This window comes from Gaeumannomyces tritici, assembly GCF_000145635.1.
Source record: "Gaeumannomyces tritici R3-111a-1 unplaced genomic scaffold supercont2.7, whole genome shotgun sequence".
NCBI lineage: Eukaryota > Fungi > Ascomycota > Sordariomycetes > Magnaporthales > Magnaporthaceae > Gaeumannomyces > Gaeumannomyces tritici.
The window spans coordinates 1,191,419-1,213,165 of NW_008804551.1; the positions used below are offsets into that span (position 1 = coordinate 1,191,419).

At 57.6% G+C, this 21,747-nt stretch overlaps 8 protein-coding genes across 8 annotated transcripts in view; 6 read left to right on the forward strand and 2 right to left on the reverse strand.

Annotated features, from left to right (window-relative positions):
- Positions 1-210: 210 nt before the first annotated feature.
- Positions 211-1,759, reverse strand: GGTG_11719 (negative cofactor 2 complex subunit beta). Its single transcript, XM_009229610.1, has 4 exons — positions 1,366-1,759; positions 1,165-1,191; positions 640-899; positions 211-573 (listed from the first exon to the last, which is right to left on the reverse strand). The coding sequence occupies exons 1-4, from the start codon at positions 1,385-1,387 to the stop codon at positions 466-468; spliced, it is 417 nt and encodes a 138-aa protein (XP_009227874.1). The 5' UTR covers positions 1,388-1,759; the 3' UTR covers positions 211-465.
- An 859-nt stretch (positions 1,760-2,618) lies between these two features.
- On the reverse strand, positions 2,619-3,932 carry GGTG_11720 (short-chain dehydrogenase). Its single transcript, XM_009229611.1, has 4 exons — positions 3,621-3,932; positions 3,393-3,554; positions 2,954-3,324; positions 2,619-2,903 (listed from the first exon to the last, which is right to left on the reverse strand). The coding sequence occupies exons 1-4, from the start codon at positions 3,804-3,806 to the stop codon at positions 2,867-2,869; spliced, it is 756 nt and encodes a 251-aa protein (XP_009227875.1). The 5' UTR covers positions 3,807-3,932; the 3' UTR covers positions 2,619-2,866.
- A 2,838-nt stretch (positions 3,933-6,770) lies between these two features.
- On the forward strand, positions 6,771-7,455 carry GGTG_11721 (hypothetical protein; the record flags this gene model as incomplete). The annotated part of the gene is made up of 2 exons (XM_009229612.1): positions 6,771-7,163; positions 7,371-7,455. Exons 1-2 carry the CDS (start codon positions 6,916-6,918, stop codon positions 7,453-7,455), a joined length of 333 nt encoding a protein of 110 aa, XP_009227876.1. The 5' UTR covers positions 6,771-6,915.
- A 396-nt stretch (positions 7,456-7,851) lies between these two features.
- On the forward strand, positions 7,852-11,802 carry GGTG_11722 (ferric reductase transmembrane component 7). Its single transcript, XM_009229613.1, has one exon. The coding sequence runs from the start codon at positions 8,621-8,623 to the stop codon at positions 11,399-11,401; it is 2,781 nt and encodes a 926-aa protein (XP_009227877.1). The 5' UTR covers positions 7,852-8,620; the 3' UTR covers positions 11,402-11,802.
- Positions 11,803-12,188: 386 nt separating this feature from the next.
- Positions 12,189-13,159, forward strand: GGTG_11723 (hypothetical protein). The gene is made up of 3 exons (XM_009229614.1): positions 12,189-12,369; positions 12,523-12,694; positions 12,795-13,159. Exons 1-3 carry the CDS (start codon positions 12,263-12,265, stop codon positions 12,855-12,857), a joined length of 342 nt encoding a protein of 113 aa, XP_009227878.1. The 5' UTR covers positions 12,189-12,262; the 3' UTR covers positions 12,858-13,159.
- Positions 13,144-15,323, forward strand: GGTG_11724 (hypothetical protein). Its single transcript, XM_009229615.1, has 4 exons — positions 13,144-13,490; positions 13,556-13,671; positions 13,761-14,425; positions 14,496-15,323. The coding sequence occupies exons 1-4, from the start codon at positions 13,423-13,425 to the stop codon at positions 14,973-14,975; spliced, it is 1,329 nt and encodes a 442-aa protein (XP_009227879.1). The 5' UTR covers positions 13,144-13,422; the 3' UTR covers positions 14,976-15,323.
- Positions 15,324-15,980: 657 nt separating this feature from the next.
- On the forward strand, positions 15,981-20,579 carry GGTG_11725 (hypothetical protein). The gene is made up of 3 exons (XM_009229616.1): positions 15,981-16,337; positions 16,456-19,078; positions 19,157-20,579. Exons 1-3 carry the CDS (start codon positions 16,315-16,317, stop codon positions 20,381-20,383), a joined length of 3,873 nt encoding a protein of 1,290 aa, XP_009227880.1. The 5' UTR covers positions 15,981-16,314; the 3' UTR covers positions 20,384-20,579.
- A 665-nt stretch (positions 20,580-21,244) lies between these two features.
- GGTG_11726 (acyl-CoA thioesterase II) overlaps positions 21,245-21,747 on the forward strand; it is a gene marked incomplete at both ends in the record, with an annotated part of 2,130 nt that continues 1,627 nt past the window's right edge. Inside the window, one exon of the mRNA XM_009229617.1 lies at positions 21,245-21,745. Within this exon, the coding sequence (XP_009227881.1) occupies positions 21,245-21,745 (501 nt within the window). The remainder of the gene's footprint in view (positions 21,746-21,747) is intronic.

A 21,747-nucleotide genomic window follows, 5' to 3' on the forward strand; every position in this document is an offset into this window, starting at 1 on the left:
GTTCGCAACTTGGCCGTATCAGACACACGTCAAGCTGCTGTCAAGCGATATGAACTTTAGGCTCGGTTATGAAGTATCGGTCGTCAACCGGAACGCAATGCTAGGGTATGCATCGAACCTCATTCATTCTGCTTCACCACAAAACGCCCTGCAAAAACATCAACTCAGCCAAACATTCCAAACGGGGAGCGGGCTTGACGCTATATCAGTCTCCCGCCCTCGCTCACGAGCTAAACACGCAGCCAGCTGTATTGTGAAATCACAGATGAAAACCATACGCTTGTTCAATGTACGAAGTGCTACACGCCCATGAGACAGCCAAATAACCCCACCCGCCCAACGCCAAACAGATGCAATCCCGTCACCCTTCCCCTCCTGCGCCCCAAAATCCGCTATCATAACGAGAACCTGTGGAATTACGTAGCAAAGGAAACATAATGAAATGGGCCAGAAGCGGATGGCGTATCAGTGGTGTCTTGATGCCGCCTTGGCGAACTCCTCCTGCTGAATTCGCTCCAACTCCTCGAGGCTCAGTCCACTCTGCTCAAATTTGTTCGCCTTCTTTTCTCGGCCCTGTGACATGCCAGGTTAGCACGCGTGCGTCGCAGAATACAATCACAGGGTACATCGTGAACATACTTTCTGGGTTTCCTTATGTTCAGCAGCTGCCTCGAGAACTGCAGGCACATACTCAGAAAAGCCCAGTACTTGAAGGGCCTTGGTGATGTGGTCGCATGCGATGGTCTTCTTAGCCTCCTTATCCGATATCTCGTTCGCCTCGGACGAGATAAGGGTGATGAACTCGACACAGCATTCTATGAGCAGGTCTCGAGCCTCCTTGGAGTACGTGATACCATCAGTCTGCGGCAAAATCTCGCTGACGATCTTTTGAACCGTCGCTGTAGGGGGGCGGCAGTCAGCCAACGTGCGGGCTGTGCGACCAGGTTACCTGGAACAGCTACCACGCAACCATGGTCGTTCGTGAGGATTGGGTAATGCATGGGACAAGCAAGCAAGCCCTTGCGACTTTGAGTGATCGCCTTATTGGCCCCCAATCACGATGAGCCATGGGCTTTGTCCCATGACCTCAGCGGCAACAGGAACTGGCCAGATCAAGAAATGTGGTGACAGCGCCAGCGGCATGCACTCAGCATAGTTGCTTACCTTTCGGAAGCGAAAGATCGTCGTTACCTAGGTAGAGAGAGTTAGCATAATTGGAACGGGAGCAGAAGTAGAGAGTGTGTAATAGGAGGTTCGCTTGTCAGGGGCTGGTGCCACCCCTGAAAAGCGATGGCACCCGCCAAAAATAGTAGAAAATGGAGCAAGCGGTTGTGCAAAGCAAAGAAATGGCGGCAGAGCACATACCGGTAAACTCGTTGTCGGACATGGTGGGTAACTGAACGTGTGCGACCTATCCTAGATGTCGATGCTGTGTCGTGGGCCCGTCAAAGAGATGCAGGATGCTGGGCGGCGATTTGGCTGGTCGGCAGCCGGGAGGGGCGGCCGTGATTCTTGACACAAGAGCGGAGAATGAATAAAGAACAGAGAACAGCCCTGTCGGGGAAATATGTGCAAACAATATTACACCAGGCAACAGCAAGACCCGACGTGACTGTGCGTTGTTGTGGTGGTACCTTTGATGCAGTCGGGAATTCTTGGAATGTCTGATGATGGAATCCACTGCTTTCTGGACTGGAGCCTGGACGGGCGCCTTGGAGCCTCGGGCTGAACGCGTCGGCGGCTCACGTCTTTATGAAAAACCACCGCCGCGGCGCATGAAGTCAAGGTGGGGCATCCCTGCCCGACAAAGCTCTTATCGATAGATCGGATGTGGAACGGATCCACCTCGAAAGGAACCACAGCCCATTCATTTTGCTGTATTTTTTCGTCAACTTTTTTTTCTTCACGAACTTCCATCCTTTCTATTCTTCAATCCAACTCGCCTTCTTTTGGTGGCCCGAAGAAGAAGATGCCTCGAGTCATCCTCTCTGGACCTGCTCGCAGCCGCTTCTAGTCCATTCGGGTGCCTCGAGGACGTGCCCTATGGCGACACTAGGCAGATGTCGTCGCCGCCCGCGCACACCGAGGCGCGACAGGCTCTTCCGGCTCGTAAGCCCGCTCCCTCCTCTCGTTTACACGCTTCCCCTTCATGATGAGTTTTTATGTCGCCCCAGTCTTACCTACACATGGTGAACGACTTTGTCTTTCCAAACGGACACACTGATCCCAAGCATCATCCACCATTGTCTTGCTCTCCATCTCTTGCGAGAACGCACAGCTAACCAGGATAATTCAGTCCAGTAGGGCTCCCCCTTCAATACCACCCCTCCCATCGCACTGCCAACCTTCGACCACGGCCCCCGCCGTGATGCTCAAACCTATTGTACTATTTCCAATTGCGAAAACTCTTCATGAGCGCACCCATCAGTACTAAGCGACCGTGGTCGGCGGCTTTATTCCACATACCAAGCCGGTACCATGGCCATCACGAGCTGACAGCCGCCCAGGCTGCCGTTTGGGATTGGCCGTGGCCTTGTCACATGCCCTTGAGGGCCATGAACGCTCCATCTCCTAGCGAGGCTGAGCAGCTTCAACGGTAGGGTATGGCTTGAATATTTCTCGTTTTCAATTGCCTAGAGGAAGACTATGTCTTCGTCCTAACACAAACAACACACGCATGGCCGATGATTAAACAAAATATTCCATGCTAATACTGAAGCAAATATGTGGAATCAAATATCGACTTTTCATCTTTCACCTGAGGCCTTTCCCTTTGTCACCCTTGATTCATTCTACCAAACTTTGCTGGAACATCCAGGCTGACTATTTGACCAGTACTCAGATTCACATCTTGACTTGATCACGCCTAGCCCCGATACGACGCAACCTCCTCAGAATTCCAGCTGCCAGTCTGTTAGCTCGACGTCTGTGTCAGCAAGGACGAAGCACTTACTTTACGTATTTGCCGCTCAGATCCAACTTGGCTTCCACAGCCAGCGTGGCAATGACCTTGCCTGGCCCCTCGGGCGTGTTGAGGCGGCCTTCGTCAAAGGCTTCCTTGAAGCCGGCGTAGTCCTTGTCGGCCATGATCCCCTTGCCCGAGTCGCGAATGACCTTCTGCATGTCAGTGTCGACTCTGCCAGGCCCTACGGCCACCGATGTCACATCGGGTTCTTCAACGGCGAGATGCTGGCACAATGAGTTCATCGCTGCCTTGCTACCACCGTATGCGCCCCATGCCGTGTAGCCCTTGAGGGCTGCTCCGGATGACACGAATATGACCCTTCCGTGACTCTTGCGAAGCTCTAGAATCGCTGCTTTAATCTGAGCAGAATGCCGGTGGTCGTAGTCAGCATGCAAACCCATATCTCTCTGGGATTTCCAACCCATACCAGAGCAACACCGCTAAAGAGATTGATGTCGAAGGCCTTTTTCCACTCGTCGAGGTTGGCATCCTCGAGACGCGCCAAGGGTGCGAGTGTGCCATGATTGATCACCAAGCCATCGATCTTGCCGAAGGTTTTGATGGCAAGGTCTGCGAGTTGAGATGCGACCTAGAATAGACTACTATCAGTGACCCGAATACACACAGTTCACCACTTGGCCTCATTCAAGCATACCCCCGAGCCAGTCAAGTCGGCTACCAAATACGCAACTTGAGAAGGGTGCTTGTCCTTGAGCTCCTTCAGCGGGCTCTCTGTCTGGGAGGCCAAGACGACCTTGTGAGAGGACCGGATGAGCTGTGTCGATATCGCCAGGCCGAGCCCTCGGCTGGCGCCGGTTACCACGATGACCTTTGCAGCCATGGATGTGCTGTGTGCAACGCGTTCGCGTGGTCTATATCGGCAGCCAATAGAGCTTGGAGGTACTGAGATAGCTTGTGTGAAGGTGCAGGCAATGTCCAAAATGTGGTTGTGGACGGACGCTCGGTGATTTTCTCCAAGTGGGGTAGAGTGGACAACTCTGACATAACCAAGATCCAACATCCATCGATATCAAGGATGCCTAGTGCAGGACGATTTGCTACCGTTGTGTATGATAATTACATCCATTTTAGAGGCATGCTCTCGCTGCCTATACGACCTTTTTGCTTGTCTTCGGTCCAGGTCAATTCCACCGTGATATCCCGCCAAGGCACGCCGATGGACGCCTGTGTGCTGCTGTTAACTTTTGCGTGCTGGAGTAAGTAGACACCACAGCACATCACCCACCCCGAGACGCATCCGCCTGGTTGAGCAAATGCATGGTTTCGCGTTGGAGTTCCGATTGCGAGGGATCTCTGGCAGAAGACATGCTCGATTCCCCGATGCTCCGCCCGGCCAGCTAAATTCCGAGGACACGGGAACTCGTGCCCGCGGATAGAGGGCGCCGAGAGGTAGCTCTGCATACCCGGCATCTTCTTCTCCCGTGCTACCCCGAACACGGGCAAGCCGCCCGAGGACGAGGGCGGGTTAGCAGGCCCTCGCGGCACGCCCGGTCCTACTCGACACGCACTCGGACCTCGAGGATCGCGCGGGAGATTGAGTGGTGGCGTCGCATGCGTCCACAGTTTACTTCCAGCCCGCCCAAAAGCGGCTTGTCTGGGCTACTCGTCACTCTCAAGGCTGTTGTTGTCTGTAGGTTGGATGCTGCGACGGCAGTGTTAGCACCAAAATGGCGGCTTGGACGCCCGGGGCCGTGTCGTTTCCGGGCTGCCGGGCGGATCTTGAAACCGTCAGTAGGACAGCCATGGTGGCATTGAAGATTCTGGGGGAGGCACCCTCGCCGCCGACGGGGGAGGATACTAGCAGCGACGTGGCTGGGAGACAAGGGCAAGTGGCTATGTTGCTGCTGGGCATGATCCCTAGTCTATCAACACACCAGCCTAGTTCAGGGAAAGCTTAGGGCATCCATGGTGACGTTGAATTTCAAGCCATTCCGAGTGCTAGCAACCTGCCACCGATCCAATGACGTGACGATTTCCCTCCGGCCCTGTTTCGCGCCCCTTTCTCGTCTGTTTCTGCCTCGTGAATCCCCTATCCGTCGACGATCACAAAACACGTCGCGGGTAAGCGCTATGATTGACTGTGTCGGATGACATGCATCTGCCGGGCCACCCTTCATTACGATCCTTCCATCGCCGGTGAGAATGCGGGAGGGCACGGTTCGGGCCCGGAAGGATCAGGACGGTGCATGGTGTCGCACGGGTTCCTTTCCACAAACGGAATGTATTGACGACGGATGTGTCCAAACGTCCGCTCAAGCATGTGGGTTGTGCTTTGTGTTCTCCGGCATTGTAACCCTTCCCTCAAATCGGAGCGTCAGATAGGGTTGCATGCAACGACAAAGGCAACGCAGCTCAGTGATGCAGTGTTCTATTCACGGCATCTGTTTGGCCAGTCGACCGTAAGCACGCTGCTTTTTTCCGGGTTCTAACCCAGCGTACGCTGATGCGTTCTTTTGCAGCCAAGCTTTAGGTGGTATAAGCTGCGGTATAATTCCCGCAGTATTGCGGCAACGAGAGAGCACAGCACCAGATCCGTCAAGGACTAGGAAGCACTGCTTCGCTTTTGGAAATGATTATGGAGAGAACGGGGGGTGGGTATTTCCCTTGATGGCTTGTCAGCATAGATAGGTACTCATACGCCAACCCCTTTCCCGCGCCGTACCGCGTAAGTGCCGCACGTGGTCTGTTGTTCGTGAACGGTATCCGCCGGCATGTCAGCAAATTTCCATTCGATCCGCCGTGGGCAAGTTGGTGCCGGGGCAGATAGGCGCATGCGCATATGGGCACTATCTCTCGTTGCTCTTGGGTAGCACGCGGGTAACGCGATAGTCAACGTATGAATAGGTGCTCGCTCGCAGATCTGCTGTTGGTTGGACGTTGAGACCTAGGACCATAGTGGCCCCTCACCCAGGGCTAGGTTGCCCACCTTAGTCAACACTTCGTAAAATAACGGTCCGTCAGTTGCAACATGACGGGGCACACGAGGCGAAATGTCGGGGCTCCAATTTCTTGGGTGGACGGCAAAATAATGCGGGTGCTCCCAAGCTGTCGGGAGACGATGGGAGGTGCGGGCACTGAGTCTCCCTCCTGTGGACCCGGCGCGTCGCCGCTCCAGTGAATGTTACTCTCGGTGAATCACGTCTTGATATCTTCAGTGTTCTTGATCCATCCTAACAGGGCGGTGTGACTGCTGTCTCCGTCTCCAGTGTGCTGCTGTCCTTGGCTGTGGCCCTGGATCAAAGCTGGAGACCAGAAAGCCGAACTAGGAAAGAGGATTGTTGACCCAACCGACTGTTGGACGAGGGATCCCAGCTCCACAAGAAGACCAAGCATTCAGGCACATGCCGTAGCCTTGGGGCTGCTCAAAAGAGAGCATCTGAAATTGCGCCAGCTCAGGCTTCAATGCTCAATGCCAAATGGCCCTTTCGTCTTCGACGTGGGAGCGGCTGTGGGGCCTATCGATCTGCGCGCTCCAATCAGACCCCGTAATTAACCGCTTTCCCGCCCCCCACATGGATCCCTGCTCTGCAAAAAATACACAGGCGAATCAAGGGCCCGCCCCGCCGCTAGGTTGTCACGTCGTCGAGCCGGCTGGGGTCGTTCGCCCACCACCAGCACCGTCACCTTTTTTCCCCCTCTGCCAATCGTGGGCGACAGCACCAGCACTCCCTCCATCCTCCTCTCGCGCTCGAAATTGGGCCCCCAACCGAACGCCACCCTCTCCCCTCCGATTGTTTGCGTTGGCGTCCCTGCGCTCTTGTGCTTGGCCTAGCAGGGGTCCTCCGGGCTGGCCCTCGCGATAGGTTGTCGATCAGTGGGCCAAGGCATTCCCTGAGAAAAGAAGGCTGGCTCCCCTGCCCATCCACCCACAACCCACAAGGCATCCAAGATAGGCGAAGGTGACTTGACTTGACGAGCGGTTGGGGTCGATGCGGGAAAGAACTTGGGGGGTTTGCTGTTTGTTTGTTTTCTTCTTGATCCCCCGCCAGGACAGACCGCAAGCGGGGTCCCGCCTCAAGATGTCGGCTTTGACGAGCAGATTGGCCATGCCAATATCACAATGGGCCCTTGTTGATCTGATGTATCCTGGCCATGGCCCATGTGCCGCCGTCGGAACTCACCGTGTCGCCTCCCCGCCTAGGAACATCGCCGAGTGCCCAGTAGCATCGGCTTTCTTGTCAGTGCTCGGTCCATGTATCCGGGGAGCGTTGGTTGTTGATTATTTTTTCTTCTTCTTCTTTCCCCTCTCTCTTCCTATCTTCTCCCCCAACACACGAAGCTTGATCAGATGTGTCCTGCCTAACTCGGACTGCTGCGCGCCGCGTGCATGTCGGGTTGCTGATCACAAAGCTGACCCCGATGCGCAATCCCTTTCTCCCAATAGAAAAGGACCAGCCATTCATATTATCCGTGGTGCCCAGTGGCCCGGCTTGCCCGGCACTCCTAGATCAGCCAAACAAAAGAGCTAGTCTAGGCTGTCTTTCGCACCCGCCGCACGCGAGGGCCGACGCTTCTGTGATAGCTTGCACTGCGGAGAGGGTGTGGAGTTTCCACCCGCGTTGCAGCGCCGGCCTATTGTCCGGGAGCTAACAAGCAGCAGAGTTCCTGAGCCTCCTGTTGTCGGCTTCCGAAAAGGGCCTTCAAGCTGCTGCACTCCTCCCGCTAGCCCACGCGGAGAGCTGCAGCCAACTGAAGCGATAGCGTTGGCCCCTCTTCTTCCCTGCTCGCACCCCTCTGCCCTGTCCACGCCGGCGACCCGCTCGAGTTGAACCCCTGTCGGCTGTCACCTCAATCCCCATCACACCCCGGCCACCTTCTGTGTGACATGCAGCAGCGGGGGACAGCCACCAACCTGGCCAGCCAATATTAAAGTGCGGTCAGCCGCTGGGCCTGGTGCCATGCGTGCCTCCCTCGAGCCCGTGCTTGTTGCTGACATTGGAAGCTCAAATTCTTGTGCCTTTTGAGGTGCCCCCAGAAACTGGAATTGGGACTTTCGCCATTGAGCTCGAATTCCACTATAATCTTCAGCCTCAACCGTCCGGCGCTATCGATTTATCTCGCGGCGGCTGTCCCTAGTCTATCACCCTGTTCGCCGTGTGATGTGATCGGGCTGTCTCGCCGACTCCACAATCTCGTCGATCACAGATCTTTGCGTCACATATATCCGGTCGACCCTCCAAGCCGCCCCCAACTCCCCTTCGCTTCTCCTGGTCGAGTTGTTGCCCCGTCACTCCGAAGAAGATCGGCCTTCTTTTAGTCCTCACAACGCCCAATGCGCTTTCCATACACACTACTCTGTTAGCTGTGTCAACCTTGGGTCAGGCCTTGTTAGCCACGTGCCTAGGAACTCGTGCCCCTCGCTCGTTTTCCCTCCGCCTGCCGCCTCGACACCAACGCAAACGATCATCGACACACGAGAGTCTGGCCCTGCCGCTATGCGAAAGGGAGAAAAGGGAACTGGGCCTAGCATCTCCGCCTTGCTGCGCCAACACGGAGACTCGAGGTGACGGCACTTCATGTCCACATCGATCTGAACCGCAAGATCCGTGTCTAGTCGGCCCTGTGTGCGCCAACTAGACACATTTTCGAGCCACTGTCGTGGTTTCATATTGGATCTGGCGACATATAATTTCAATGGCGGCCCTAGTACAACAACCACGAGCCGCAGGGCTCGTCGAGAGCTCGGTCGCGGCTCTCTCGCAACTAGCAAAACGTATCTACATACCATTAACACCACTCAGTCCGCCGGGTCAAATCGAAGCCAACACGGTCGACCCATGGACCGAGTCAGGGAAGTACGGACTGGGTTGGACCTACTTCGCCCTGGCATTGACGGCATGCGTTCTGTTCACGAGGGTGTGGCACTTTTGGCAGGACAAAATCCGCCAGGCCATATATAAGCAGGAGGTCGAGCAACACTGGAACCAAACATACGCCATCGAGCAGGAGTTGCAGCAACAGCAACAGCAGCAGGAGGAAGCACTACACACAGGGCGTACATCTGGGCGTCACTTCTTCCCCGAGGAGGGCGGCAAGGAGGAGATGGCGTTCCGACCAAAGGCGCACATGTCCTCGGTCGGTTTCGTCAACGACACTCTCGCGCTTTTCCGCTGGATTTTCTACCGACCGATCCCCGATATCAGGTGGCACAAGCACCGCTTCACTTTCTCATCCCTGGCGGTGCTTGCCGTGGTCACTGTCGCTACCATCTTCGCCACCATATACTGCTTCATTCTGCAGCCGCTATACTGGCAGAGCATCAAGTTTGGGTCGCCACCCCTTGCCGTCAGGGCTGGAATGATCGCAGTAGCCTTGACGCCTTGGATCATTGCCACCAGCACCAAGGCAAACCTCCTCACCATGATCACCGGGATCGGCCCTGAGCGACTCAACGTTTTCCATCGATGGGGAGGCTACCTATGCCTCTTCCTGTCGCTCGTCCACACGATCCCCTTCTATGTACAGCCGGTCTGGGACGATGGCGGCCTCGATGTATTCTCAAAGCTCTTCCCGGAGGGCAGCGGTGCTATCTACGGTACTGGGATCGCCTGCCTCGTCCCCCTCGTGTGGCTCTGTATCGCATCGCTCCCATTCATCCGCCGCATCGCGTACGAGATCTTTGTTATGCTCCACGTCCCGGTCGGTCTAATCTACATTGCCGTTCTGTTCTGGCACACCAAGAACTTCCTCAACTCCTGGAGCTATCTCTATGCGTCCTTGGCCATATTCTTTGTCTGCGCCATTCTGAGGGTTTTCAACCTCAACTGGACCAAGCCGTGGCGCATGGCATTCATGGTGGGCGACGAGGCCGCCATCACGCTCCTGAGCGAAAATGCCGTGAAGATCACGATCCCAACGCAGATGCGCTGGAAGCCTGGGCAGTTTGTGTACCTCCGCATGCCGGGAATCTCGCTCTTTGAGAACCACCCATTCACCATCTCGTCGCTCTGCAGCGAAGACTTCCCGTCCGAGTACGGAGAGAACTACCGCGATTGCGTGCTGGTGTTCCGCCCTTATGGCGGCTTCACTCGCAAGGTCCTCGAGACGGCGATCGAGAAGGGGCCCTTCCACACCTACCGTGCCTTCCTCGACGGCCCCTACGGCGGCATGCGGCGGGACCTGGCCGCCTTCGACACCGTCATCCTTATCGCAGGCGGCAGCGGCGTGACTGCCCTCATGTCCCAGCTCCTCAACCTCATCAAGCGCATGCGCGATGGCAAGGCCATCACCAAGAAGATCGTGGTTGTTTGGGCGCTCAAGCGTCTCGAGGCCATGGATTGGTTCCGTGAGGAGCTCCGCATCTGCCGTGAGGCCGCCCCGCCCGAGAGTGTGACGTGCAAGTTCTTCGTCACGGCGGCGGTGCGCCAGCAGCATCAGTTCCTCCCCCAGGGATTTCAGCCCCAGAGGGCACCGAGGCCACTCAGCAATATGTTCCACGACAAGCTGGACGGATTCGTGGCTGGCATCGCGTCCAAGCGCAACTCTGCATTCATCCACTCCGAGGCTCGTGGCGACCCAGACCGCGAGCGCGAGCTGCGTGCCGAGGATGAAGACAGGATTACGGCGCTCCCACAACAGAAGTACTTGCAGCCGCACAACATCTCATCGCAAGGGCAGCAGCACCCGCCGCCGCCGCCGCTGGCCAACAAGGACAGGGCTTCGGTGGCAGAAGATACCCTTCGGCAGCTTGAGGGCCGTGACATGAGCATGGAGCAGGCCAGCGAGGCACCGTCGGACCGCAAAGGTTCGATGGACAAGAAGGGCGAGTTCCATTTCCCTGCCATGCAGCCGCGTCTTGATGTACCCACCTTCCAGTATGCGCCGCCCGGCTCGCCAGGCCACAACCGCTTATCGCAGCACCTCGTGCCACCAAGTACATCAGACGGCAATGCCACACCTGATCTCCAGAGGGAGCAACAGCAGCAGCCGTATGACGACCCGGATAAGAAGCAAGAGAGCAAGCCCGCCTCGACAGATGCACCGCGGCCCCCAGAGCTGGCACACCTGCGGACCGACCTGCCCAGCAACACGCTGCGGCCGGCGCCGCAGCTGCAGCGGGGCACGCGGCCGACGTCGACGTTCGGCCCGCCGTCCGGGTTCGAGTTCGGGTTCCCCGAGACGCCGACCGAGTTCCAGAAGTCGCTGATGCGGTTCGCGTTCCCGATCCCGCACCAGATCGACGGCGGCTGGAGCGTCGAGTACGGGCGGCCAGACCTGGGCTACATGCTCAAGGAGTGGGCGACGGGCGGGGCGGACGGGCGCGGGATACTGGGCCGGCGCACCGCCGTCTTCGTGTGCGGGCCCGCGGCCATGCGCGTCGGCGTCGCCAACACGGTCGCGCGCCTGCAGGCCGAGATCTGGGGCGACGAAATGCTCGAGGAGATCTACCTGCACACGGAGAACTATGCTCTGTGAGCGGGGCCCCGCTGCCCGCCCCCCACCTCTGGTGACTGTATTTTTGTGTATCTTGTATCTAGTATACCCCTATACCCATATGACTCATATACCCCTTATTTATCACGTCTGTACGGATGCCCCAGGATATCCTACCCAGTACATAAACACGCTACGCATATACCTCTATACTATTCCTGAATGGCTCATGATGGATGATAAGCAGGCAGGCATCGCGAAAGATGCGGGTGCGCCGAATGGAGCGGAGTGGAGAGAATAACGGAAACGACAGCGGGAGGAGACTTCTTATCCATGGTACGCGCTTTTCGATAGCCGTCTTTGCTTTCCTTTCTGGCTTCTTCCCTTAAAGCTGTAGGCTCTTTGTAGCTCCGGAAACTCGAGAATATTATCCTTCTAGTCCCCTTTCTGCAAGCGAAGCTGGACGAAACAGCTGAGAATCTCCGCATGTCATGAACTCTGGGAGAGGATGGTGTTGCTAGTACTATTATCCCACACTGATTACGTTTGACGAGCTGTAGCATCGTTCCATTGCAAGGCTCATGGACAAGTTATCCCTCTACCAAAGATGTGTGAAAGAGTGTTAGCGTTGGAGAAGGAATCCGCTAATCAATAGAGAATGATCACGCCTCGCCGTCAATTTGTGAAAAAAGGTTTAGCGTCAAAGAAGGAGTTGGCTGACCAATAGGAGGGCGGGGATGGCGAACGGAACTGATGAGCATCTGTTATCTACACGTGACTAGCCATGCACCAAGAAGGGTCTCCGAAGTCGCGCCAGTATGGATACCAACATCGAGGGGAAGTCCATTCTGGAGACCAGCGCGATTCCGTTGATCGACCAACGACAGCTAAACCACCGCCAAGATGTCCATGTTCCGATCGAAAAAACTCGACCTGGGCTGCACGATCAAAACCAGGGTGGTGCGAGACCACACCAAGCGCAAGATCTTTGAGCAGTTCGAGCCGGAGAGGTGCGTCCATCTGCTCCCGAGCCTGGCCCGACCCCCTAGCAGTTCTTGTTTCCTGCTCGGCTGGCGGGGGCGACAAAGCCAATTGAGGATTGAGAGGGAGAGAGCAAAGGAGACCCATGGCTGACGCCGCGACGACCGCCCCGAACTCTCTAGGCAAGCGCTGCGATATATCATCCGCAACACGACGCTCCCGCCGCGCATGCGGGCCGAGGCGCAGCTCCAGCTCACCCAGATGCACGCGTACACGAGGCCGACGCAGATCCGGAACAGGTGTATACTTGGCGGCAAGACGAGGGGTGTGTTGAGGGACTTCAAGCTCACGAGGGTAAGGAGGGCGACACCCTGTCATTGCGGGGAACACGGGGGTCTGTGGCAGGTTCCGCGTGGCTTCGGGGTGCTAATATGCTGTTTTCTTGCTCGAACAGTTCAACTTCAGGTTACAAGCCCTCGCGGGGCATATTCCAGGTGTCAAGAAGGCCAGCTGGTAGAGGGGGGAATCATTGGTGCTGTGGTGATATCCAGAAAGAAAATGCTGGGATAGCTCCAGGATGGGGACTTGGGTCTTGGGCACTGAAAAGCTGTCCAGCGGCAGGCAGCAGATTGCCGTTTGAAGCGAGTGCAAACGGCTCTCGCTCCGCAGGTGACTCGAACCAGCGGATCAAGTGTGGCTGTGGGTACATATCCCGGGGATACCTTATTTCTGCAGTCTCCTATTCCTCATATATACCATGTACGAACTTGTTGTAGAAGACATAGGCGCATAGGAATCTGCGTTGTTCTTGAGTCTGCATCCTGATCATTGCGGTTGTTTTTTGTGTTCTATCTGATGTTTGCCCGAGTTGGTGCAGCCCGGGTAGCTACTGCCCGTGTGGGTAGAGAGCAGGTCTCGTTTGAAAGCATTGAACTTCTATATATGACTGCACCTCACTCCGGAACTGGTTGGTTTCCTCTCAACCTCAACCTCGACCTCTGCGACCAACGCCCAACTCTCCAACTTTCCAACCAGAATACACAACCACTTCCATCATACCTGCACCCGAACTAACATCCAAGATGTTCAAACGCCTGTGGGATAACCTACCAAAAGATCCGGCTTTCGAGCCGGATCTTGCGAAGCTTGGGTAAGGTTCCTGCTCAGGAAGGTGCGAGTGAAAAGATACTGACGGCGTGCCGGCACCTGACATAGCTACTTCATCAACGACATCGACGAGGTTCGCAACATCGCGGAGCCCCAGTTCTACTACAAGTTCTTCCTCACTAAGAACAATCGCTGGAACGAGCGCCAGCGCTTCGCCTTCCATGGTAGGTCTCGCACTCGGCACCGTCTCCCCTCCCATCACTTCGCTCCGACCTGCCCGCGACTCGTCATGCCTGACTAACTTCGCCATCAGAGGTCCTCGAGAAGGAGATTCACTCGCGCCTCGAGGCCACCGGCCTTGCCAAGCTGCGCCTCCCCATCGGCGCGGGTCCCGAGGGCGCCCACGTGCCCATCTTTGCGAGCCAGGACCTGTCGTGCCGCTCCCGCGTCGTCATCGTGGTCGGCGAGTCTATCCAGGACCTGGGAGTGCTGGCCTATCGCATGGTTAGCGGTCCCGGTGGCGTCGGCGCCGGCTCGCTCGTCAACTTCGCCAAGGCCCTCGCATCTCCGGAAGGCGGCGCGGCGCCGCCGGGCCTCGTGCTTGCCAACACGGGCCAGCTCTGGTGGTGGCCGCAGGGCCGCCGGGCGCTCAACGAGTGGAGCCGCGATGCGGTCCCGATGCCCAGCGCCGTGCACTATGGCCACCCGACGCGCGAGGAGAACCGCGTCCCCGGCAACCACACACCGGCCCAGCATGTCCGGTACCTGTTCAACGAGTTCCTACCTACGGCCCTAGGAGAGGGGGCCGTCGTCGACGTGATCGGCATCTGCGACGGCGCCGACGCCGTGCACAAGTTCCTCGACCAGGAGGACAACTGGGAGAAGTGGGGTCCCCGCCTCGGCTCGTTTGTTTCGCTGGGAGGCTTCTTCGACGGCACGCAGGGTCGCGTTGCCGGCCTCAAGGAGTTCCTGAGAGATGTGAGGCCTCTACTTCCCATTATGTCCACATCATAAATGTCTATCCTTGTGCTAACACTCTGATCCCCAGCGCGGCCGAGCCTATATCCTTTCCGACGAGCCGCTGGACATACCCATCTCTGGCGCCGAGGGCAACCCCAAGGTGGGCGCCTTCACGTCGTTTGGCTGTCCGGTCTACAGCTCGGGCGAGACCGGCATCGGTGAGCTGATCATGATCAAGGCCATGGACTCGGTGCTCGCCTGGCTTCGGGAGGTGGCGCAGGATCCCGACTATACCAACCCGCAGGTCACCGTCACGTACAACAATCTGGGCGAGGAGACCGGCGGATGGGGTGGAGAGAACTTTGTCGAGTGGCGCGAGCCGAAGGGCATCGACAAGGCTGACGAGAACGTCGAGGAGATAAACGTGACTGACAAAGCCCCCATGCAGGCCGAGGAGGCCATCCAGCCGGTCGAAGAGAAGATTGCGCAAGGGGCTGAGGACAAGAATAAGGTCGAGCGGGTGCAGGAGGAGGTCAAGCAAATCGAGGGTGGCGAGGACAGCAAGTGAATGGTGGAGGAAAGACGCAAGATCAGAGAAAGGATCAAAGAAGATATCAAAGAAATGGAGGAGAGGATCAAGAACAAAAAATAGCTGGCAATGAAGGAGGAGGTCTAGCAGATCAAGGAGGAAGCACAATGGGCCAGGGAGGGGAAATAAAAGGCGAACGTTATAGGGCCTGTTAACATGGCTGCCTCAGATGGGTAGACTTGGCTCTATCCTCCAGATTACCGTACTCATGGTCGAGTTGAGGCCATAATATATTCGGGAGTGACTGCCTAATATATGGAATTCTGAACGGGCTTGATGCGGCCAAAATAGCTGTTGGGTAGAGAACAAGATTCTTGCATTTTCGCGACTTGAGAAGCCATGCTCGATGGCTCTGAGCTCAATTTCTAGCATTTCTTGCCACAGGAAGCCACGCCGACAACAAAAAATGGCAGTCTTACAGGTCCTAGCATTAGAATTTGTTGGTGCCAATGGCTTTCCTATTCTTGTTATTATTTTTGTTATTATTCCTGTTGTTGCTCTTGTTCTTATTTCTAAATGGAGCCGTCCCATCGCACTGACTGGGACTGTGATCTTTTCTGTGGTGCTCGTAGAAGCTAAGGGATAGCGAAATTCATCTTGATACGGTGAAATCTCTATTTGGCATGCTCGTAAGGCCTCGTCAGACGTGTGACTAATGGACAGCCGTCATTCTGATGGAGGATAAAGTTGACGGCAATAAACATATGCAAGGGCTACCCCCTCCGCTTGACCAAATTGGCTAATGCAACGCCAAGGAATGATGACGTTGTTCGCCGCTGACCATGAGCCGAGAGCTCCTTGTCTGTTGGCTGGCTTGTGCCGCACCATGGCGGGGCTTTGGGGTGGAGTGAGGCTGTGCTTTGCGGTTCGTGCGGTGGGGGAAACTGAAACTGACGATGGGTCAGCGCTGGTGTTGGCGCCTGCGTCAAGGCACCAGACATCAAGGAACTAAACGGGCTAGGAGCTCAACACTGTCCGCCTACAAGTCAATTCGTCCCCAACCAAGCTCTCTGTCGTGTCCTCCTTTTATGCAGCACCCATCATCCCGTCTTCGATCCCGTCTCCGCACTTTAGATCAGTCTTCAGTGCAACTTCGCAGCGAATCTGCATCACCTCATCGGATCCACTCGCTCGACGCTGGCGTCCTGAATTGGCGGGGCACAGCTTTGATTTGTGGACACGCAGCCGCGAATTGGCCTCGTCCGCTACACGACGGGCGGCCTCGAGCACATCTCTAGGTTACCTCTACCCACCCACCTCTACCTACTAGAGACTCACTATAGTAGTATCTGGCCGCCCACAAGCGACGCTAGGCGCCATGTCGGACGCTGGCGACACCAGGTTTGTCTCGGCGCCCCGCCCTCCCACTTGCATGTGACTGAGACAATATCCATGAGATGACGGACCTGACGGCGCGCTGGATCGGCTGACAAGACAACTTTGCCTCCTCTGCCCGCAGCCAGCACAAGCGATCCAGATCTGCCGCCGCGCTATCGCTGCTCCGGCGCAGCAGGGACAAGAGCGGCGACGACGACACCAACTCGGACGAGGGCTCTTCCCAGCATGGCCAGCCTGCCCTGACGGCACAACCCTCGCAGGTCTCGGTTGCAATGTCGCAACAGTCTTCGTCCAAGGGCCACGGCCAAAGGCTGTCCATCAGTGGCGCCTCGGCCGGCCGCGCACCATCATACCAGCACGCCCCAAGCATCTCCGCTGCAAGGCCCAACCCAGCGCTACCGGAAAAGGGCGCCTCGCTCGAGCAATCGGTGCGCAAATTCCGCGTCGTCGAGGCGCTGAGAAGTGGTGACACGGCCTCGATATCCAAGACCATCCGCGAATCCTCCGGCAGCGCACGTCGTGGTAGCACTGCCTCTCTCGGCCCCGTCGTCCCGCTGGAAGACACCACAGTTCTGCACCTAGCCATCCAGTGCGCCGAGCTCCCCGTCGTCGAGTACATTCTTTCGGATGGCTCAGGCCTGATCGACGTCAACGCGCGCGACAAGGATGGCAACACCCCGCTCCACATGGCCGCCATCCAGGGCCGCTCGCAGGTCGTACGCTTGCTGTTGGAGCAAGAGAACATCAACGACGCCATAGCAAACCACCAGGGCCGCTTCCCCCTCGACCTCGCCCGGAACCCAGACATTTTCCAGCAGCTGCAACTCTCCCGCTCCATGTTCGCCGACGACAAGATCAAGCAGGTTCAGCACATGATCGCAGGTGGCGACTATAAGGGACTCGAGGACCTCCTCGAGGAGCCTCGCGTCAAGACCGTCCTGGACATCAACGCTACCGAGTTTGCCTCGGACCCAACGACGGTTCAGGCTGGCGGCACCCTTTTGCACGAGGCCGCAAGGCGCAAGGACAATAGGCTCATACAGGTACTGCTTCTGCACGGCGCCGACCCCTTCCGCCGGGACCGCAAGGGCAAGCTGCCACAGGATGTGACCAAAGACGACGTCACCAAGGCCATGCTCAAGAAGTCTCCCGCCGCCGTGGCTGCCCAGCGGGGCATTCAAGAGAAGACGGTCCTTGGACAAGCCGCCTCTCAGGGCGTCGCATCTGCATCCCCCGGAGACCCGCTGGCAGGCCGTGAGGCCCGTGAGATGAAGGGCTACCTCAAGAAGTGGACCAACTACCGCAAAGGGTACCAGCTGCGCTGGTTTGTGCTCGAGGACGGCGTTCTTAGCTACTACAAGCACCAAGACGATGCCGGATCCGCCTGCCGTGGTGCTATCAACATGCGCATCGCGCGGCTCCACATGAGTCCTGATGAGAAGACCAAGTTCGAGATTATAGGCAAATCGTCAGTCAAGTACACGCTAAAAGCCAATCACGAAGTCGAGGCGAAGCGCTGGTTCTGGGCTCTCAACAACTCGATCCAGTGGACCAAGGACCAACAGAAGGAAGAGGACCGACAGCGCGTCCGCGAAGCCGAGCTGCTGGCCCAGGCCAAGGCCGAGCACTCGCACGGTGGCAGCGAGGCAGCCAGTGAGAGCGCCAGTATCGCCGAATCGAAGCCCCGAGGGAGTCTGCAAATGTCGAGGATGCACTCCAAGGTGTCACACAGCCGTACGGGGCCCAGCACTGTCGGAGGAAGCGAGGCTGGCGACGACAACAACGGCGACGTCACCTTTGAGACGGATGGCGGACACAGGGGCACGGGGACGGCGCCGACGGTGTATGACGACGCCGATGACGATGACGAGGAGGACTCGAGCGGGCAGGGCCATGGCCAGGGACCGCCGACGGCGACCAAAGACGCCTTCAATATCACGGCACAGTCGGCGCGACTGCAGCTCGAGACGCTATCACATGTCAATGCGGCCATGATGGCAGAGGCGGAGAGGGCGCCGAACACCTCCCTGTCGGACCCGCAAACAGCACAGGCACTGCAGACGTACGACGCTGCGATCCGATCGCTGACGGGTCTCGTGGGCGATCTGTTGCGCATCTCGCGGGACCGCGATGCGTATTGGCAGTACCGACTCGATCGTGAGGTGGACATGCGCCGTATGTGGGAAGAGAGCATGGCGCAGGTGGCACGCGAACAGGAGGAGCTGGAAGCACGCGTGGGCGAGGCTGAGCAAAAGAAGAAGGCGGCCAAGCGGATGCTCAAAGAGGTTATCCAAGCAGGCGCCCTCGACGAGCAGGAAAAGGAGAAGGTCCAAAGGGCCGAGGGTCTTGGCTTGACGTCGTCGCCGGCTCTCCTCGAGTCGGAAGCTGCGGCGGCCGATGCTCAAGAAACGCCCCGACCCGACAAACACACCACCGCCGTCGTCGACGCCAAGTCGCCCGCAATCAGCAATCTCAGCCGCCGGCAGACGGCGCTCGCGCAAGTGGCCAACATGTCCGACTCGGACTCGGAAGACGATGACGAGGTCTTTTTCGATGCCGTGGATGCGGGTGAGGTCGATGTCGAGCCAGGGATGCCGCCCTCGGAAACGGCTGCCATCAGCGACAATAGCCAAGTGGTTGTTACGACGGGCCTCGACATCAGCAGCTCCTTTATTGGCTACGAGAACGGCATCAGGACAAAGCTGAAGATTGATGCCGACAATCGGCCCAAGATTTCCCTATGGGTCAGTCATTTGTCCCTTGCCTGATGCGCTGTCGCAACCAAGAGATTTGGCCTACTGACATGGTGGTTGCTGTAACAGGGAATCCTCAAATCCATGATTGGCAAAGATATGTCCAAGATGACACTGCCCGTAACCTTCAACGAGCCCACCTCGCTTCTCTACCGCTGCGGTGAGGACATGGAGTACGCCGACCTGCTGGACCTTGCGGCGGAGCGGACAGATTCGATCGAGCGGTTAGTGTACGTGGCGGCGTTCGCGGCCAGCGAGTACGCGTCGACGATCGACCGAGTGGCCAAGCCTTTCAACCCGCTCCTGGGAGAGACATTCGAGTACGTGCGCCCGGACAGGAACTACCGCTTCTTCATTGAGCAGGTCAGCCACCATCCGCCCGTCGGCGCGGCGTGGGCCGAGTCACCCAACTGGACGTACTATGGCGAGTCGGCGGTGAAGTCCAAATTCTACGGGCGATCCTTTGATGTGAACCCGCTTGGCACATGGTTCCTGAAGGTGCGACCCAAGTCGGGAGGCAAGGAGGACTTTTATACGTGGAAGAAGGTGACGTCGTCTGTGATTGGCATCATCACGGGCAACCCGGTCGTGGACAACTACGGCCCCATGGAAATCAAGAACTGGACGACGGGAGAAGTGTGCCACATCGACTTCAAGGTGCGGGGCTGGAAGGCGTCGTCAGCGTTCCTGATCGGCGGAAAGATCGAGGACGCGAGCGGGCGGGTCAGGGTGTCACTGGGCGGGCGGTGGAACTCGAAGCTTTACGCGCGACCGACGCCCGGGTACGAGGCCACGGTGGAGGAGAGCGGGGACAAGAACGAGACGGTGCACCGGGGCGAAATAACAGACCAGAACAAGGCCTTCCTCGTGTGGCAGGCGAACCCACGACCCAAGGGGATCCCGTTCAACCTGACGCCATTTGTGTTGACGTTCAACCACATCGACGACAAGCTAGCTCCGCACCTGGCGCCGACGGACTCGAGGTTCCGGCCGGACCAGAGGGCGATGGAGGAGGGCAGGTACGACGACGCGGGCGAGGAGAAGAACAGGCTGGAGGAGGCGCAGCGAGCGCGCAGGCGCGTGAGGGAGGCCAAAGGGGAGGAGTTCAAGCCCGCGTGGTTCTCCAAGGCCAAGTGCGAGATCACGGGCGAGGAGTACTGGAAGTTCAACGGCGGGTACTGGGCCGCGAGGGAGCGGGCAAGCAAGGGCGACAAGAGCGCGTGGGACGGCCTGGAGCCTATTTACCAGGACTTTGATGGTGACAATACCGTTGTCGGGGGTGCTGCGGACGAGTGAGAAGGGGTGGTCTGTATAAGGGGTGTATAGAGAAGAAGTGGATTTGTGTGTTTGTATTACTCTTCACGGTCGTGGGGTGAAATGAGCGTGGGCGAAAAGATCAGGACTAGAGGGTTGTTGCAGTGTACCTAATCAATATCTGTTTGTTGACAGCCGTTTATAGTTTCATTATTACGAACATGACCATTTAAAGTCGTTTCTCTGAGGGTGCACTTCCTGGACTGGACGGCGAGACGAGATGGCTGGCATAACTAGCCCCTTTTATCAAAGGGGCAGCAGCGTGATTCAGGGGCTCCATACAGGGGGACCGAGGTTTGCCTGCGAATATCACGTGCGCATAATGGACCGTTGGATTGCAATGGAACCGGGGGGCCAGCTTTGGGATTCCTAATTGAAGCAGCAAGAATCGATCCATCTTTTACCATCAAGCCTCGGATCAAGCCTCGGATTGAACGCCGTCAGCAGCTTCCAATCGGATTCATCCATTTTTTTTTAGGTTGGCCGTGCAGCTTGGAGGGATCCACGTCGCCGAACCTCGGCTCAGACAAGCTGGCCCCAGGACCAGGTTGCTGGTCGCAACGCGTCCGCGCACGTTCCGTTGCGGGTAAAACCATCTGGGCTCGGCATCCAGGTTCGGGTTCGTTCAGATTATATCATCAGCCGTCGTTTCATCGATCGGCATTGATTATTTTGGGGCTGCATTGTCTTTTTTTTTTTTTTTCAAGCTCATACAGTTCGTCGTTGTAGTGTCGACATTGATACAGCTAGCTCCAGCAATTGGCCTCCCATTCGGATTTCCAATTAGAGGGTCTCCAGGGCGAAAACTCCACCAACAGCACCCTCACACCCCCTCAAAAAACCATGGCCGACAAGCCCAACAGCACCGCCGCCGCCGGCCCGGCCACCTACCCGACGCTCGTCCGGCCGCCGCCCGAAGACGCGTCGCGGGCGCAGATCGAGCACGTGCTGGACGTGACGGAGCTCTCGGTCCTGGGGCCCGACGTCTTCACCAACACGCGGCCGCCGTGGCTGCCGCCCGGCGCCCGCGGCATATTCGGCGGCGCCGTGATCGCCATGTGCCTGGCGGCCGGGCAGAGGACGGTGCCGGCGCGGTTCCTGGTGCACTCGATGCACTGCTACTTCCTGCTGGCGGGCTCGGCCGACGTGCCCATCCTGCTGCACGTGGAGCGGGTGCGCGACGGGCGCAGCTTCGCGACGCGCACGGTGCAGGCGCGGCAGCGCGGGCGGTGCATCTTCACCACCACCATCTCGTTTGTGCGGCAGGAGGGCGACGGCGACAGTGACGACGGCAAGGGTAGTGGCGGCGGCGGCGGCGGCGGCGGCGGCCACAGGGTGGACGCGGT

Excerpts from the sequence above, each read along its gene's own strand:
- GGTG_11724 (XM_009229615.1), top strand. The coding sequence starts at position 13,423 with ATGTTCAAACGCCTGTGGGATAACCTACCAAAAGATCCGGCTTTCGAG. Across the intron at positions 13,672-13,760 it reads CCAGCGCTTCGCCTTCCATG|AGGTCCTCGAGAAGGAGATT; the intron begins GTAGGTCTCGCA and ends CTTCGCCATCAG. Across the intron at positions 14,426-14,495 it reads TCAAGGAGTTCCTGAGAGAT|CGCGGCCGAGCCTATATCCT; the intron begins GTGAGGCCTCTA and ends TCTGATCCCCAG.
- GGTG_11720 (XM_009229611.1), bottom strand. The coding sequence starts at position 3,806 with ATGGCTGCAAAGGTCATCGTGGTAACCGGCGCCAGCCGAGGGCTCGGC. Across the intron at positions 3,325-3,392 it reads TCTTTAGCGGTGTTGCTCTG|ATTAAAGCAGCGATTCTAGA; the intron begins GTATGGGTTGGA and ends CATTCTGCTCAG. Across the intron at positions 2,904-2,953 it reads CTGAGCGGCAAATACGTAAA|CTGGAATTCTGAGGAGGTTG; the intron begins GTAAGTGCTTCG and ends ACAGACTGGCAG.
- GGTG_11722 (XM_009229613.1), top strand. The coding sequence starts at position 8,621 with ATGGCGGCCCTAGTACAACAACCACGAGCCGCAGGGCTCGTCGAGAGC.
- GGTG_11719 (XM_009229610.1), bottom strand. The coding sequence starts at position 1,387 with ATGTCCGACAACGAGTTTACCG. Across the intron at positions 900-1,164 it reads CGATCTTTCGCTTCCGAAAG|CGACGGTTCAAAAGATCGTC; the intron begins GTAAGCAACTAT and ends GCCCCCCTACAG. Across the intron at positions 574-639 it reads AACATAAGGAAACCCAGAAA|GGCCGAGAAAAGAAGGCGAA; the intron begins GTATGTTCACGA and ends GGCATGTCACAG.
- GGTG_11725 (XM_009229616.1), top strand. The coding sequence starts at position 16,315 with ATGTCGGACGCTGGCGACACCAG. Across the intron at positions 16,338-16,455 it reads TCGGACGCTGGCGACACCAG|CCAGCACAAGCGATCCAGAT; the intron begins GTTTGTCTCGGC and ends CTCTGCCCGCAG. Across the intron at positions 19,079-19,156 it reads GGCCCAAGATTTCCCTATGG|GGAATCCTCAAATCCATGAT; the intron begins GTCAGTCATTTG and ends TTGCTGTAACAG.
- GGTG_11723 (XM_009229614.1), top strand. The coding sequence starts at position 12,263 with ATGTCCATGTTCCGATCGAAAAAACTCGACCTGGGCTGCACGATCAAA. Across the intron at positions 12,370-12,522 it reads GAGCAGTTCGAGCCGGAGAG|GCAAGCGCTGCGATATATCA; the intron begins GTGCGTCCATCT and ends CGAACTCTCTAG. Across the intron at positions 12,695-12,794 it reads GGGACTTCAAGCTCACGAGG|TTCAACTTCAGGTTACAAGC; the intron begins GTAAGGAGGGCG and ends TTGCTCGAACAG.